This window comes from Schistocerca nitens, chromosome 1 (genome assembly GCF_023898315.1).
Source record: "Schistocerca nitens isolate TAMUIC-IGC-003100 chromosome 1, iqSchNite1.1, whole genome shotgun sequence".
NCBI lineage: Eukaryota > Metazoa > Arthropoda > Insecta > Orthoptera > Acrididae > Schistocerca > Schistocerca nitens.
This window is the reverse complement of record NC_064614.1, coordinates 341086140-341101877: the sequence shown is the minus strand read 5'-3', so window position 1 is coordinate 341101877 and position 15738 is coordinate 341086140. Positions and strand designations below refer to the sequence as shown.

Here is a 15738-nt window from a genome sequence, read left to right as displayed (position 1 = left end):
GCAACGACAAAAGGCAGAGCTAAGCACTATCTGTCAGCGAATTAAGGGAGCTATAAAGTTTCATTTAGTTGTACATTTGTTCGCTTGAGGCGCTGTTGACTAAGTGTCAGCGTCAGTTGATGCTAAGATGGCGACCGCTCAACAGAAAGCTTTTTGTGTTATTGAGTACGGCAGAAGTGAATCGACGACAGTTGTTCAGCGTGCATTTCGAACGAAGTATGATGTTAAACCTCCTGATAGGTGGTGTATTAAACGTTGGTATAAACAGTTTGCAGAGAATGGGTGTTTGTGCAAATGGAAAAGTTCTGGACGGCCGAGAACGAGTGATGAAAATGTAGCACGCATCCAGCAAGCATTTGTTCGCAGCCCAGGAAAATCGACTCGCAGAGCTAGCAGAGAGCCACCTCTCCCAGCCACCAATGATGATTTGAAACGAGAAATAACAGCAGCTATCCAAACTGTTACGCCTGATATGCTACAGAGAGTGTGGAACGAGTTGGAGTATCGGGTTGATATTGCTCGAGTGTCTGGAGGGGGCCATATTGAACATCTCTGAACTTGTTTTTGAGTGAAAAAAAAACCTTTTTAAATACTCTTTGTAATGATGTATAACAGAAGGTTATATTATGTTTCTTTCATTAAATACACATTTTTAAAGTTGTGGTATTCTTTTTGAATCACCCTGTATGTAATCCAAAGAACTTAAGAGTAAGTGTGTTAATCTCAAGCAACGCATCGAAAAAAATTCATAGCTGTATCTTCAAACTTGTGGATTTGGCGCATCTTTTGAATAATATGTTTTTTCATGATCGTCCCCCAGTAAGGACGAAAATAACTTTCGCGTGATGTGACACTGCTAAGTAACTTCGACAATACATAGGAAGAACTGTATAGAACAATGTAGAATAGAAGGTAACTGAAAGAAATATGTCATGAGACGAACAGAAATGATAATTTTATGCAAAGATAATAATTATTACTCTGAAGTCACTGAAAATCATAATGGTCCCCTGGACATTAAAAAAGGCGAGGCATGGTTCTTAATAGGGTCTGTGATGATCACAGACGGCAGTGTATCATCTGCAAAGTTCGTAAGGAGTTCATTTGGTAGCGTCTTCCACACTCCACAAGCTTGGCTGGCAGCTACCGGATGGTTGCCGGTGCGTGTGGAAGTGCGGCAGAACGTCCCTCCAACACATCGCACAATCGCTGGATGGTATTTCCTTAGCAGTTCTTGTGATAAGGCGTTCCATGCCTCAACCAGCGCGGTTGGTTACTAGTGGATGGTCGCTGGTGATCGTGGACGTGCTGCAAAACGTCTTCTCAACGCATCCCATAAGCGCTCGATGGGGTTTCATTCGGGGAACAGGGAGGCCAGTCCATTTGCCAAATATCCCCTCGTTCCAAGAGCTCCATCACCTTCGTTGTTCGACGCGGTCGCTCATTGTGATGCATAAAAATAGAGTCAGGGTCGAATGTACCCCATAAAAGGGTCACATGGAGAAGCACTACATTGTCACAACAACGTTGACTGGCGAGTGTACGATGTTCAGAGATTTGGACGTCAGTACACCGCATACCATAACACCTGGGTATGCCAGATGGCTAAACCGTAGTATGTAGATTTTTAAAATTATGTCTGCTTTTCTTTTTTTAAAGTAGATATTTTATGCATAGCTTTTTTCTTTAACACCAAAATTTGAAGTTATATTAAAATGTGGTACATTAACACATGTCAGTTTACTAGCAACATTTGGTGTGTTCTTGTATCTAGATAACAGACTAAAAGAAACTAGCAAGTAAAAAAATTACTGAATAAACAAATAAATCTCATCTAGTTAACAAGACGTGCTTGAACCACTCTTTTTTTCAAGTTTCACCAACGATCGCTTACAGGTTGCGAGAGCACTGCGCAGTAACCAAAACCCGAACTCAGGTTAGGAAATTTTACACTATCCCTTCAAATTGTAGACACATAAAGCAATTAGTAGGAGCTTTGTGTAGACGGCGAGATGGAATCAGTGCATTTAGTGTGATCATACGTCTCCACTCTCCCCATACCCCACCACTACCCACCAACTACGGATCTTGTCACAGGAGGTGGCTTGGGTGCCTCTACAATGCAGATAGCCGTACTGTAGAGCGTAGTGATTTCTGTGGAGTTGTGAGACTAGCATGTGTCTTCTGAAGAGGAGCAGCAGCTGTCTCAGTAGTTACATGGCTAGCAGATTACCCGATAGATTTACCATTTCCAATATGACTTTACTAGTTTGGTCTTGCGGCAAGCTTGAAAGCAATGAGAAACAATAGCCGTTTTACATTGACAGAAAAAATCTCAACACCAAGAAATTGTTAATGTAGAGTAGTGAAATTTAGGGAATACTCTCGTCTAGGTAACATATTTAAGTGATTAACATTGAAAGATCACAGGTTAATGCAAACTCAAGGAAAGTCATTGCCAATGTAAAATGCTGGTACACCAGTAACTAGTGTAACCGACAGAATGTTGAATGCAAACACGCAAACGTACATGCATCGTGTCGTACAGGTGCCAGACGTTAGTCTGTTGGATGGAGTTCCATACCTGTTGCACTTGGTAGGTCAATACAGGGACAGTTAATGCTGGTTACGGATGAAGCTGAGTAGTCCTCCGCTGATGTCCCACACGTGCTCGACTGGAGAAAGATCCGGTAATTGTGCAGGTCAAGACAACATGTCGACACACTGTAGAGCATGCTGAGTTACAACAGTGGTATGTGGGAGAGTGTTATCCTGTTAGGAAACACCCTGTGGAATGGTGTTCACGAATGGCAGCACAACAGATCGAATCACCAGACTGAAATTTGTAGTCAGGGAGCGTGGAATAACCACGAGAGTTCTCTTGCTGTCAAACGAAATCACACTCCAGATCCTAACCCCAGATGTAGGTCTAGTGTGTCTAGGCCATAGACAAGTTGACTGCAGGCGCTCAACTAGTCTCCCTCGATCCAACACACGGTCATCACTGGCACTGAGACAGAACCGCTTTCATCACAAAAAAAGGTAGATCTCCGCTCCCCCTCCAATGAGATTTCGCTTGACACCACTGAAGACATAAATGGCGGTGGTTTAGGGTCAATGGAATGAGCGTTACAGGGCGTCCAGTTTGGAACTGTCCTTGAAATAACCGGTTTGTAATAGTTTGTTGCGTTACTGTGGTGCCAACGGCTGCTCAAATTGCTCCTGCAGATGCAGTGCGATGTGCCACGACAGTCTTCCCTCTGGGTAGTACCATGTGGCCGTCTGGAGCCAGGGTTCCTGCTACTGTACGTTACTCCATTGCTACCAACAATCACTTACAGTGGCAGAAGGAACACCCAGCTTCTCGTAGCACTATTACACGACCTCGTTCAAACTCAGTGACCTGTTAATAACGGCATCTTCGTCGTCTTAAAGGCATTCTTGACTAATATCAGTACAGTACCCCCAGTCTCAAACGTAACTAACTCTCACGACCGTTACAGCGAGTATTTAAAGCAAACCTGGTGTACATTTTCATCCTGGCGCTACTAGCCTATTCTTATGCGACAGTCACGAAATTTGAAAAGACTTCATCTTTCAGATATAGAAACACACCTACCAACGTTCGCTTGTCTCGCACAACCCATTCTTGATGTTGGGGTTTTCTCCGTCTGTGTATTTTCATAGGAGATACTTACTTATTTACTGTGTTGCTTAATGATGACGGCATCCTCTTACGTGAACTATTCTGGAGGTAAACAGTCCCACATTCAGATCTCCGTGCAGTGGATTCTCAGGAGCCTGCTGCCACTAGGCACAAAACAAGTCCTCTATTCCACCCGTCGGAACGTGAAATGTTGGTTCGATTAATCTTATAGGCAAACTAGAAAAATTTGTATCCAGGGCGGGGATCGAAAACATGTGTCCTGCTTATTAGGCAATTGCGCTAACCACTAAGCCACCTTGGCACAGTGCTTCGCACAACTGCTCCGATTACCCTGCCACGACTTCCTCCTGGATGCAAACTTTCACTGCCGCCCCAGTCTACTTTAAATTCCCCCTTACACGCGAACGAAATTCCTGAGGCTCTCCCTGTTCTGCAATAGCACCTCAGCATCGAACGTAAATGGGCGATCCAGCCTGAAACCCAGGCGCACGTACTCATACAAATGAAATGACACAATTTTGGAGACTTGGCACAGCGGTTAACTCCACTGCGTGGGTTACCCTGGCATGCCTCCCTCCTCGATCCAGATTCTCACTGCCATTCCAGTCTACTTTTAAGTACCCCCTTCCGTCCCTGCTTCAGTCTATACATATAAAATCGTATCTGTATGATACCAGCATAGTCTCTAAAATTATGTCATTTCATTTATATGAGTTCCTGCACCTGGTTTTCAGAATGGATCCCCCATTTATATTCGAAGCTGCGATGCTATTCCAAAACATGGAGAGCCTCGCAATTCTGTTCATGTGCAACGGGAAATTTAAAGTAGACTGGGGCGGCAGTGAGTATTTGGATGGAGAAGGGAGCCATACCAGGGTAATCTATGCACTAGGGCGAACGCTGTGCGAAGGTTGCTTATTGACTAAAGCACCTGCCTACCAAGCGGAAAACCAGCGTTCAATTCCCGCCCTTGGTACAGATTTTCACTCTCTGCTTCTATATATACACAGAAAGTCTCTGAAATTGTGTAATTTTATTTGTATAAGACTAGAAAACTTTTAAAAGAGAAATGAATAGGTGTACGTTAGATATAATTGGGAGTAGTGGAACGATGAACATGATTTCTGGTTAGGTGACTGCAGAGTTTTCAATACAAAATCGAAAAATAAAGGAAACGAAGGAAAAACTTGAAAAACGAATTAAAGTACAGGGAGAATGAATAAAAGTTAGAAGTTCGCCGATGACATCTTTCACGGTGGATAGTGTCCTTAAAAGACGTTATAAGAAGAGTGTAACATCCACGTGATAAATTTTTGGCTACAGTGCGACGAGAGGAAATTATGCCTCTAACGGTTATAAACATTATTTATTCGACATATGAAAAAATATTGAATTAATTATTTATATAATATTCTACGATGTAATTGGACATATCGATGTGTATCATACAAAGACAATGATAATTGTAAATTCCTTTTATATTCTGCGTTTGTCTTCCTTTGTTTTTACCTTTCGTTGGTTGGCTTTTGTAGGTTCAGCACGCAAGACGCTTATCAAACTGAGGTCTGTTAAGAAATTGTAATTATTTGTTAATTATTACTTGAAAATAGAGTTCATTATTATTATAAATATGAGTGATTAATTATTTGTAAATCTAATTCCTCTCTCAGTAAGCATTATCTGTGTTAATTATTTCTTTCCGCTGCAACGAGCGCAGCCATTGATCGCGTGTTTGTCTGTGTTTTCCTTAGAAACAAATCAAATGTTTGCTTGATGAAGTCTAAATAGTGCACAATACGAAAGTAGAGTTTCTGTAAAGTTCAATAAGCATTTAAAATACTTATTTGCTCTAACAATAGAAAGTCTCTATCAATTGTCTGACGCCATCTTAACAATTGTCTCAGCGGCAAATTCTAATTACGCAACTCTGCAGACATAAATGCTGAGCGTAATACAAATGTGTAAAAATAAATGTGCACCGGTGGTCCCGAACTCATCTGAATGAAAATAATTCGAATCAGATTGGTTCTTTAAAAACAGTGCTCATAGCACGATCGTTACAACAAATTTTTCTAGCTGATGTATGGAGCCGAAATTAATTACGCACGAGTTGCGAAGAATATTGTTTCAGGTAACATATGTGAGTGTTGTGCGCGGCTGATATTCGGTGGTTTAAATGATCATTTTGCTGAAGATAACTGCTTCCATCTTAATCAATAGTTGTACAGAATCTGTTGTATGAACTGTGATTTAGTGACACTTACACAACTTACAGAGAACACTTTAACACGACGTTAACTTGGAGTTCTTTAGCAACTTGATCAAATCTTTAGCCGGGAGAAAATTTATTTAGTAATTACTCAATGTAATAAAATAAGATTATCATTTCCATTTACAAATTAGTTAAATACCAAACCACTGAATAACACAGCGAACGCCACAAGAGTATTAACAAAAGTAAAACAAAGAAAATGGAGTATAGTCGAGTTAAATGAGTCTATACTGTGGGATTAGATTAGGAAATGAGATCCTAAAAGTATTTGGGCAGGAAACTAAGTGATGATAGTCGAATTACGGAGAATATAAAATGGAGACTGGCTATAGCAAGGAAAACGTCCACGAAAAAAGGAATTTGTTGACATCCAATCTAAATTTAACGATTAGGTAGTCTTTCCTAGAGGTATTTCTTGGGAATGGAGCATTGTACGAAAGTGAAACATGGACGATAAGCAGTTCAGACAAGAAGAGAATAGAAGGTTTTAAAATTTAGCGCTATAGAAGGGTGCTGAAGATTATATTCTAGGTCGAAGGAGGAAGGAAAAGAGATTAGGATTTCAACTTCCCGTCGACATCGAGGTCGTTAGAGACGGAGTGCAAGCTTGGATTGCTTTGTTAAGGATGAGTACGGAAATCGGCCGCGTCCTTTTCAAAGATACCATTCTGGTATCTGCCTGGAGCGATATAGGGAAATCACGGAAAGCCTAAATCTGAACACGATATTGCAATTGTGTTGTTACGAAGAAGGATGTAACGTTTCTTTGGACATGCATGAATGTCCGAAAGAACAGGCACTGCAGTGACTACGGTCGTTACCAAATATATGAAATGTATTCTCAGTTGCGAATACGAACAACAGCAGCTGCATAAGGGAATGACGACAATGGAAATTTGTGCTGGAGTGGGACTCGAACCGCGGTTTCTCGCTTTACACGAGAAATTCTCTTAACGGCGTTGGCTATCGACGCACTGCCACACCCAGTCTTCCATATGTCGTCGTTCAGACGTTACAACCCATACTCGTACAGGTTAGGGCGCTTCAACTAAAATACGTGTACAAGCACAGGTTGTGACGCAGGGACGACGACATTTGGAAGACTGGGTGCGGTCGTCAGTGGTGTACGGATAGCCGGCCGGCAGGGTAACTCAGCGCGTTCGGTCAGAGGGCCGATTGTACTCTGTAGTAAAAGAAATAAAAAATAAAAAAAAATGATTTAAGGAACCAACGATGAACTTGAATGGATGTCATGTAACGTCCGCCCAGACCAAAAGAAAAGAAAAAAGGGCGGCACGGTAGCTCTGCGTGTTCGGTCAGAGAACTTGTTGGTCTCTGTAATAAAAAAAACTGAGTGAAGGAATCAAAAACGAACTTCAACGGATGTCATGTGACGTCTGCTACGATCAAATACAACGAACAAAATGAAAAAAAGGTTTAAAACTTACTTTCTAAAAAAGAAAAAAAAGAAAGAAAAGCAGGTTAAGGCGAGCGCTCGTGTAAGGCGTGAAATCCGGGTTCGAGTCTCTGTCCGGCACAAATTTTCATTGTCGTCATTCCCTTTTATAGCTGATGGTTGTTCTTATTGGCAACTGCAAATGCATTTCGTGTCTCTTCATCTGAACGGCCGGAGGCGGATTTAAAGTGTTGTTGCCCCTGAGTATGACGATAAACTGAGGAGGTACGATATCGAACTGGGGAGTACCACAACTTGGTTGAAAGAAGTGATCGATTGATAGGACACATCCTGAGGCATCAAGGAATTATCGGTGTAGTACTAGAGGGAAGTGAGGGGGTAAACATTGTAGAGGGAGGGAAATTGAGGAGTACCGTAAGCTGGTTCAAATGGGTGTGGGTTTCAGTAGTTATCCGGGGGTGAAGAGGTTTGCAGAGGATAGACTAGCGTGCAGAGCTGCATCAGTTCCAGTCTTTGGATTGACGACCAGAATAACAACAATACAGAATCAAACAGTGGTAATGCAAGAGTAGGTTTAATGGTGAATAAGGAAGAAGGAATGCGAGTAAACTACTACGATCAGCATAGTGTACAGATAATCATAACCAAGATAGCTACAAAACCACAACCTGCCACAGAAGTTGAAAATTATGTGACTTCCAACTCCACAGATGATGGAGAGATTTAAATATGTATGAAATAATTCAGTATGAGCGAGACTACAATTTTATTCTGTTGAGTCCCATAATACGAAAAGGACGAACAGTGAAAATAATAGAACATGGACTGGACAAAAGGAATGAGAGCGGAAGCCACCCGGAGGAATTTTGCATGGAGCATAATTTAATCACTCCCATCATGTGGTTCAAGAACTATGAAAGAGTGCTGGAAACGTGGAAGAGTACCGGAAACGTAGGAAATTTTCAGATAGATTGTGCATTGATGAGACGAAGATTTAGAAATTGGGATTTAAACTATGCAATATTTCCTGGAGCAGATGTGGTCTCTGACTGTGATTTATTGGTGAAACAAAGGCAAAAGATGAGAAAGTGGCAGACACGTAGAAAATTAAGGAGTTAGGACCTGGAGAAGTTGAAACAATCAGAGACTGTTGAGAGTTGCAATAGCAGCATTAGGTGACTATTGACGAACCAGGGAAAAGGAGTACAATAAAAGAGGCTTAGAGGCTAGATGGCACGGCAGTATGCGTCTAGGAGCACACCAGCAGCTGGAGGAGCTGGCCCGGTAGGCGAGCCACTCACTACCTTGGAGACAGACATCACACTCCGGCGGCAAGACAGCCCGCGACAGCCTCACGTATCAGTCGTCAGAGAAAACTGTTGCTCCCTGCCGCAGCCGGACTTAACTTGCACACGTGACTAGGTGTAGAGTTCCAAGTAGTGCACATTCTTACCAATGGCAACGTAGGAATATCACCGCGGAAAATATTTTTAAGCCTTGATATTAAGTCATTAAATTTATTGGCGGAGTTATGAAAAAAAGAGCGACAGTGTCGCGCGGAAAAGGTGACGAAACGCGCACCGGAATGTAAAATTTTGCGAACCGACTGTGCGAGAACTACGGTAGGAGGGATACAATATCGACGGGAGTGAGCTTCGAGCAACTACCGTAAAAAACGAAGAAACCAAGTCCTAACACAAAACTAAAAATGAACTGCATCCTTGCTTGGTTTCAAATAGTGCACTCCATGAACTAAGTTGATGGCTTTTAGAAAATAAACTAATGCTAAATCACAGTAAGACTCAGTTTTTACAGTTTCTAACACACAATTCAACAAAACTTGAAATTTTAATTTCACAGAATGGACATGTCGTTAGTCAAACTGAACAGTTAAAATTTCTAGGTGTTTAGATAGTAAACTGTCTTGAAAAGCTCACGTTCAGGATCTTGCTCAAAGGCTTAATGCTGCCATTTTTACTATTCGAACGGTATCTGAAGTGAGTTATCTTTCGACACGAAAATTAGTCAACTTTGCTATTTTCATTCGCTTATCTCGTATGGTATTATATTTTGGAGTAACTCTTGCCATTCTTAAAGGGTATTTTTGGCTCGGAAACTGGCGGTTCGGGCAATGAGTGGTGTAAGTTTACGAACCTCTTGTCGACGCCTGTTCACGAGCCTGGGTATTTCGACACTGACCTCTCAATATATATATATAAATATATATATATATATATATATATATATATATATATATATATATATATTCCTCACTGTCATTTCTTATTAACAATATTAGCTTATTCCCAAGAATACGCTGCTTTCACTCAGTTAATACTCGGCAGAAATCAAACCTGCATTTGGATCGGTCTTTCTTGATTCTTGTGCAGAAAGGTGTGCAGTACACTGCTGCATCCATTTTCAATAAGCTACCACTAGAATTTCGAAATCTCAGCAGTAATCATGCGCTTTCAAATCGAAACTGAAGAGTTTCCTCATGGGTCACTCCTTCTATTCCGTCGAGGAGCTCCTTTAAAAATTAAGCTGATGCTTGTCGTATTGTTGATTGCTTTCACTTAAACTTATGGATTGACTTTTTTCGGGTTCATAAACATTTTATTTTTATCTGTTATTACTTTTACATTGTAATTTCATGTACTGCACGTTCAGTGACCTTGGAGATTTGCTCCTCAATTTGGTCCTAAGGAACTTGACGTGTAAATAAATAAATAAATAACACCGTGAAAGGCCTTGTCAAAGTCGTTCACATCCGTGACAGTGGACCACCTGTTTACTAAGACGATCATTCGTAGCACTAGACTCCTTTTTTTGTATCACACCACATTTACCACATTTCTCGCTAGATTGGAGGAGCACGGATGTAGTAAAGTGCTGGTCCACTATCAATGACGAACTGTCTATTTGCTGAAACCTGTTATAGCGCAAGTAGAAAAACAGACATTAGTGCGCTACGACTAATACTTCCACAGTAATGGGAGCTGTCTCGTTTCTTTTGTGCTACAGCTTGTATTCCAGTAGTCATAGCAATGCCTCTGCCATTAGACAGCAGGATTTTCGATTCTAGGGAAACCTATGGGACTTCCAACTCAGCGAAAATTTCCTTTTTGACGGACATAATGGACTTCAAGTTTAGCGAAGAAACTCTTAATAAAATACTTTTTCCCAGGAGATTCGGTTTTAAAAGGTATCTTTAAACGAATCATCGTGTGTAAATGACATTTCTAACAGTTGAACGAAAAAGATTGAGACCTCTGAACTGTTTAGAAGAGACGTGGATGACATTCATTACATTGAGGTTAAACGCTAGTATCTCACAGTGATCGTGGGAGAGGGGATAGTCATACAACCCGTACACATCAACAAAACGTCTGTGTCACCTCTTTCTTTTTAAATTTAGCCATAAATGAAACAACACCTGGCTCTGAGACATGTGTATATTTTCAGATTGACAAATTCGTCTGTTAACAACGGGGGTTTTGCGCAGAAATCCTCGGCAAGGTCAATACGTGGTGGACCGACCCCTTCCTCAGATGCATGCTTGAATATGTCGTGGCATACCATTGTTGAGATCGTCAAGCCAGCCCTGGTCCAGATTGTCCCAGTCTTCAATGGCTGATCTGTGGAAGTCACGCAGAGTACGTGGTCATCGTCGATGTCCAAAAAGAGCTTGTTTCAATCGATCCAACACATGTTCGATTCGGTCCATGTCAGGGGAAGAGACGGGCGACTCCATTCTGGTGATGGTAGCATGCTGAAAGAACCTGTTCACGAGTACAGCATGGTATGCACGAGAGTTATCATTCTTCAAAATGAAATTGTCACCAAAATGTTGTCGATGGGGCCCCGCTATTGGTTGTAGAATCTCGACCCTGTAACCTAGATCAGGGAGACTACCCTACCCAACACTCCTCGATGTGAATTGTGCATGACTTGTTGCCCACCTGTAGCGGAATCCATACTGTTGTGGTGTATTACGTGGTGCTCGCCATCTTTGTCAGCAAAGGAAATTCGTATCATGCAATCGTCTCCTACTATTGTGGTGCGGTTCGAGCCGTCCTGTAGCGTCTTCGAATGCCGAGTTCATTTCTTGGAGCACTCATCTCGCGGTTCACTTGAGTCAAAAGTCGTAGGTATTGATTATCCAGTGTATATGTCAACTGTGTATGACTTGTACGGTGTAAGTCCTCAACATTACATGTCATTTGGGAGCGATTGAACATCTGCACCACATAAATTTGACGCGGTACACACATCGACCAACTTCCCTGGTTGAAAGCGTTCTGCGCCTAACTTGATACGGATTCGCTCATTGGTCGCCATTCTGCTTCTTGTCATGATGGATGTTTACCGTTCCACAGATGTCTCTAATGCTTCCCTGCTGCAGCTTTACTTTCAACTGTCATGCTAGTAGGTAGTGCTCGTGGACACCACGTGTATGTTTAAAGACAACGTCAGAGGATGACCTTTGGATCGGTACGGGAACAGCCACAAGAGCAGCACACCCGCATGACAGACAGGGGTGATACAACACCTTTGCTGATGTGCGTATGTAATTTTGAAACACGTCTCACATTCATCTCTTCCCTCTGAAAATTGAGAGCTGATCCACATTTAGATCTTGGTGTACTGATTTTCTCATGCCGCAGACACTGCCTACTGGAGGATTCTTTTGCTAGAATAAAGTCTGTGTTAGAGCGTTAGGCCCTTTTCGGAAGCTGAACTAGATGACGTCGTAATGGTTCTGTGAACGGAATCAGATACTCAATAGTATCTCCTTGTCTCTCGCTTCCAGATTTCTTTTGAAATGAACATTTCACTCAGTGGCATTATGACACCCCCTTAGAGATAAAAACTGTGTGCCAGACCTTGATCTGAATACGAAATTTCAGTGTTTAAGGTGCAATTCACTAAGAATGGTAAATTCAGCATTTCTCAGACTAACGAAGAAAAGCTACTCAAAATGGGGTCGTTCCGCATCGTATTAAATGTTCTGCACAATGGAATAGCCTACACTTGCAATCTCATGATTTCATTCACACATGGCGGTGAGGCTTCACATAAAATTGTGCCTCAAAGTGCGAGAGTAATCTCCCGAGTACATGAACTAATTCAGGTGACGGTGCTACTGGAATGCGAGTTATTGCTGAAGGCAATAAACTCGTATGAGTAGTTTCAGGCTGACTATTACTCTTAAGGCGTAGCTCATCACACGAACAAACTTAACAACTGTTTAAAAAGAGGGGTAATTATCCAAATAGAACGCAGCTTCGGTAAATTTAATGTAGTGCACCGTTACCAAGCAAAATACGGAAAGTAATTAATCAAAGGGAGACGTGAACAATGACAAAATGCCTGTTGAACCATTATTCACGAAAATTAACAAAAGCAGTTCAATAGAATGAAACAAAAAGCAATCCCGAATCCTCTAAGAATTGAATGAAATGATTCCCTCGTGCTTAGTCTACAGCTAACAGCACTAACCGAAATAAATTCCGAAGGAACATCAAGTCTTGCGAAAGTGGTGTCTGGAACTTGAATGTAGTTTTAAAAATGGCCAGTGGAGGGAGCAGATTCTGGAGAAAGGTTCTTTAAAGTGGTGGGGAGGTGGAAATCTCAAAATACCTGTTGCGAAAATACTGGAAGTGCTCTGATTAGTGGAGAAACAAACTTTCCCGATTCATTTGGGAAAAGTTAATGACATCGATACTATAGAATACAGAATACACGGATCATCTGTGGAAATGGGGAACACGTGGAAAGGAAGCTGGCTGACACACAAAACATACATTCCCACCCGGTGTACTCTCTTCGAAAGTACCAAGAAAAATTATCTGTGCCCTTTACAAGTGATTATTAATTAGCACCAAGCAATCACAAATGAAAATTGGTTTATACAGACTGCTTTCAAAATGCACCTGAATCGTAGTCTCTCTAATGTTCGAATCCCCTTATGATCATCATGATTTACGTTTCCTTTGGTTTTCGTAAATCGTCTCAAGCAAATGCTAAGATTGTTCTTCAAGCAGCTCACATTCATTTCCTTTCTTTGTCCTTCTGCAGCCGACATAGTGCTGCGTTTCTAACGACCTTCCTTCAAATCAGGCTCTCCTAAATACCTCCGTCAATTAGCAACCCTAGAAATAAAAATATGGCAGAGAATGATTGTCGCCAATCGTTCTACCGTACATCCTTTTACCAGCGTGCTATTCCAGCGAGCTATCCAGGACAGTTCCAGTCTATTATCAATCTATTATCAATACCTGTGACGGCTGCATGTAGTGTTTATGCCGCCGGAGGCGAACGAAGGTTTGAAGCCAGGGTCGACATGTAAGCATCTTCTCTCAAAAGGCCTTAAGTGGGCGGTGACATTACCATTGTCATCCAACAGACAATCATCAACACTGTAGTTTAGTCTCGCTTTACGAAAACTAGTAATTGGGTTTAAAGCTGAACTGAAGATACTAACATACGGTATCCATATGTCTCCACATCTTCTCTCCAACTAATTATCAGTCAATTTTCTTTTCTGTCGCTACTCGAACCGGCTACTTGGACAGCCATCACCATCATCGTAGCGTACGTCAGTGAAATTGGTGTGCGGTAGCTTAGCGTATTGGGATCACTGCAGTTAATGCTCTTGATTAGTAACGTATGTTCGGTACATTCCTACACGAAAACCATTTGCTGGGGGGATGGCAGATAGTTCGAAATATGTTAAAATGTACGAACAGACACTGAAAGTATTAATGAAAAACCGGAACTATAAGCATCATAGGAACAACTAAAATTAACTGTGTCGTTTTGTTATGGTACTTTAGGGTCTAACCGAACACCGACTGTGAACTCAGAAAAGGAACAAGGGCATGGCTGAGGAAACAAATTTCCAAAAGAATCATCCTGGCTTCGAAGTAGAACTACTTAGAGAAATCATGGAAGAGGCGATCTGGACATCCGTACTGAAGTTTGAATCCCTCTTCTCCCGAATCTGAGTCCTGTGTGTTAACCACCATGCCATGTCATCCGTTTCATTTTGTTGTGATACGGAGCGATAACAAGTCACACGTTTGGTAGTGTAGGCTTCGGTGTGCTGGTTTATTAGAACAAATTCCACCACCTGATCTATAAAAGAGATAGCTTACAGGACACTTGTATAAAATTTTCAGAAAAACTCTACGGTCCTGTGAAACGGGTGCAAGACTCTTTCAAAAGATGTATTGAATGTACATAGAGGAAGATAGTAACACAAATGCACAAGAGCTGGAATAAAGACGAAAATTTTGTATCTTCGTGATAAATTTCTGACAAAACATCAAGAACAGACTATTGTTGAGCAAACTTAGAAAGTTCTGTTTACAGCTATTTGGCACATGTTGATATCTCAATGAGAGTAAGCAAGTACACTTTTAAGGATCTATCAGAAAACATGTTTTGACAGACGAACCACGATGTATCTATATGATACACGTGTTATATAAACGACAGCCGAAGTCACACGATACAGAAATGAAGTAGAAAGATTACGCCAAAATTATGAATACTCACCACAAAGAGGAAATTGAGGAAGCACAACACATATTTCAAAATGGAAACAGCACAGCTCATTTTTGCTATTCTCTCTACTCCACGTCCGGCATATCTGCCGATAAGCTAACTTATCGAGACATGTCGCGCTTATCTGAACTGAGCGATGAAGTTGTAATGACGTCACCGCTAGTAGGTTAATAGATTTGCCGTGTATCAAGTTTAATGTCACTCGATGGAGAGGATTGGAACTCATGTGTGATGACGCTTCTCGTCGGAGTTTTACGGTGACACTACCACACCCTACAGTTTATTTTTTCTACTCATATCACCTACATTTTTATGATTGAAAGACTACACTGGTTTCTAAAATTAGCGAAAAGTATCAAAAACTGGAGAAGACAAAGAACTTTAAGAAAAGTTAACTACAGGTTGGGCGAGAAGTCCCCTTACCCCCTGGCATCGAATCCTAATTGATTTGATTTGTTTTAGACAAGTACTTACTTACGTATTAAGTGTCCAATTCATCGGTATGTTATAAATCATGCCGTAAACATATTTCCTACGTCTTCGTGTTCTTCTTGACATATTTGTGAGCATTTCCAGTGACATAGTGCAAAATGCATCCTCAACAGCATTACGCAGCTCTTTTGTAGCATAGCGACGTGCAGGTATATGCTCCTTAGTGGCTCCCCGTAATGAATTGTCAGGTGTAGTGAAGTGAATACTGCTGGCCAGGTCCTCTTATTCTGCAGACCACTACCTGCCAACACAACAGGTGCTGAAATATTACGTCTGTTGGATGATTTTTTAAGGACTAACGAAGTTTCATGGTCTAAT

At 41.4% G+C, this 15738-nt stretch overlaps 1 protein-coding gene across 4 annotated transcripts in view; it reads right to left on the bottom strand.

Annotated features, from left to right (window-relative positions):
- The window catches only part of LOC126248650 (leukocyte surface antigen CD53-like), a 177318-nt gene extending 162317 nt beyond the window's left edge, over nucleotides 1–15001 (bottom strand). For 3 of the 4 annotated variants that reach the window (XM_049949849.1, XM_049949860.1, XM_049949840.1), the window contains exon 1: nucleotides 14920–15001. In XM_049949849.1, coding sequence (XP_049805806.1) covers nucleotides 14920–14979 — 60 coding nt within the window. In that variant the 5' untranslated portion in view covers nucleotides 14980–15001. Of the gene's footprint in view, nucleotides 1–3698; nucleotides 3797–14919 lie in introns of those variants that run through there. The other variant, XM_049949871.1, reaches the window with a different exon arrangement.
- Nucleotides 15002–15738: the final 737 nt, after the last annotated feature.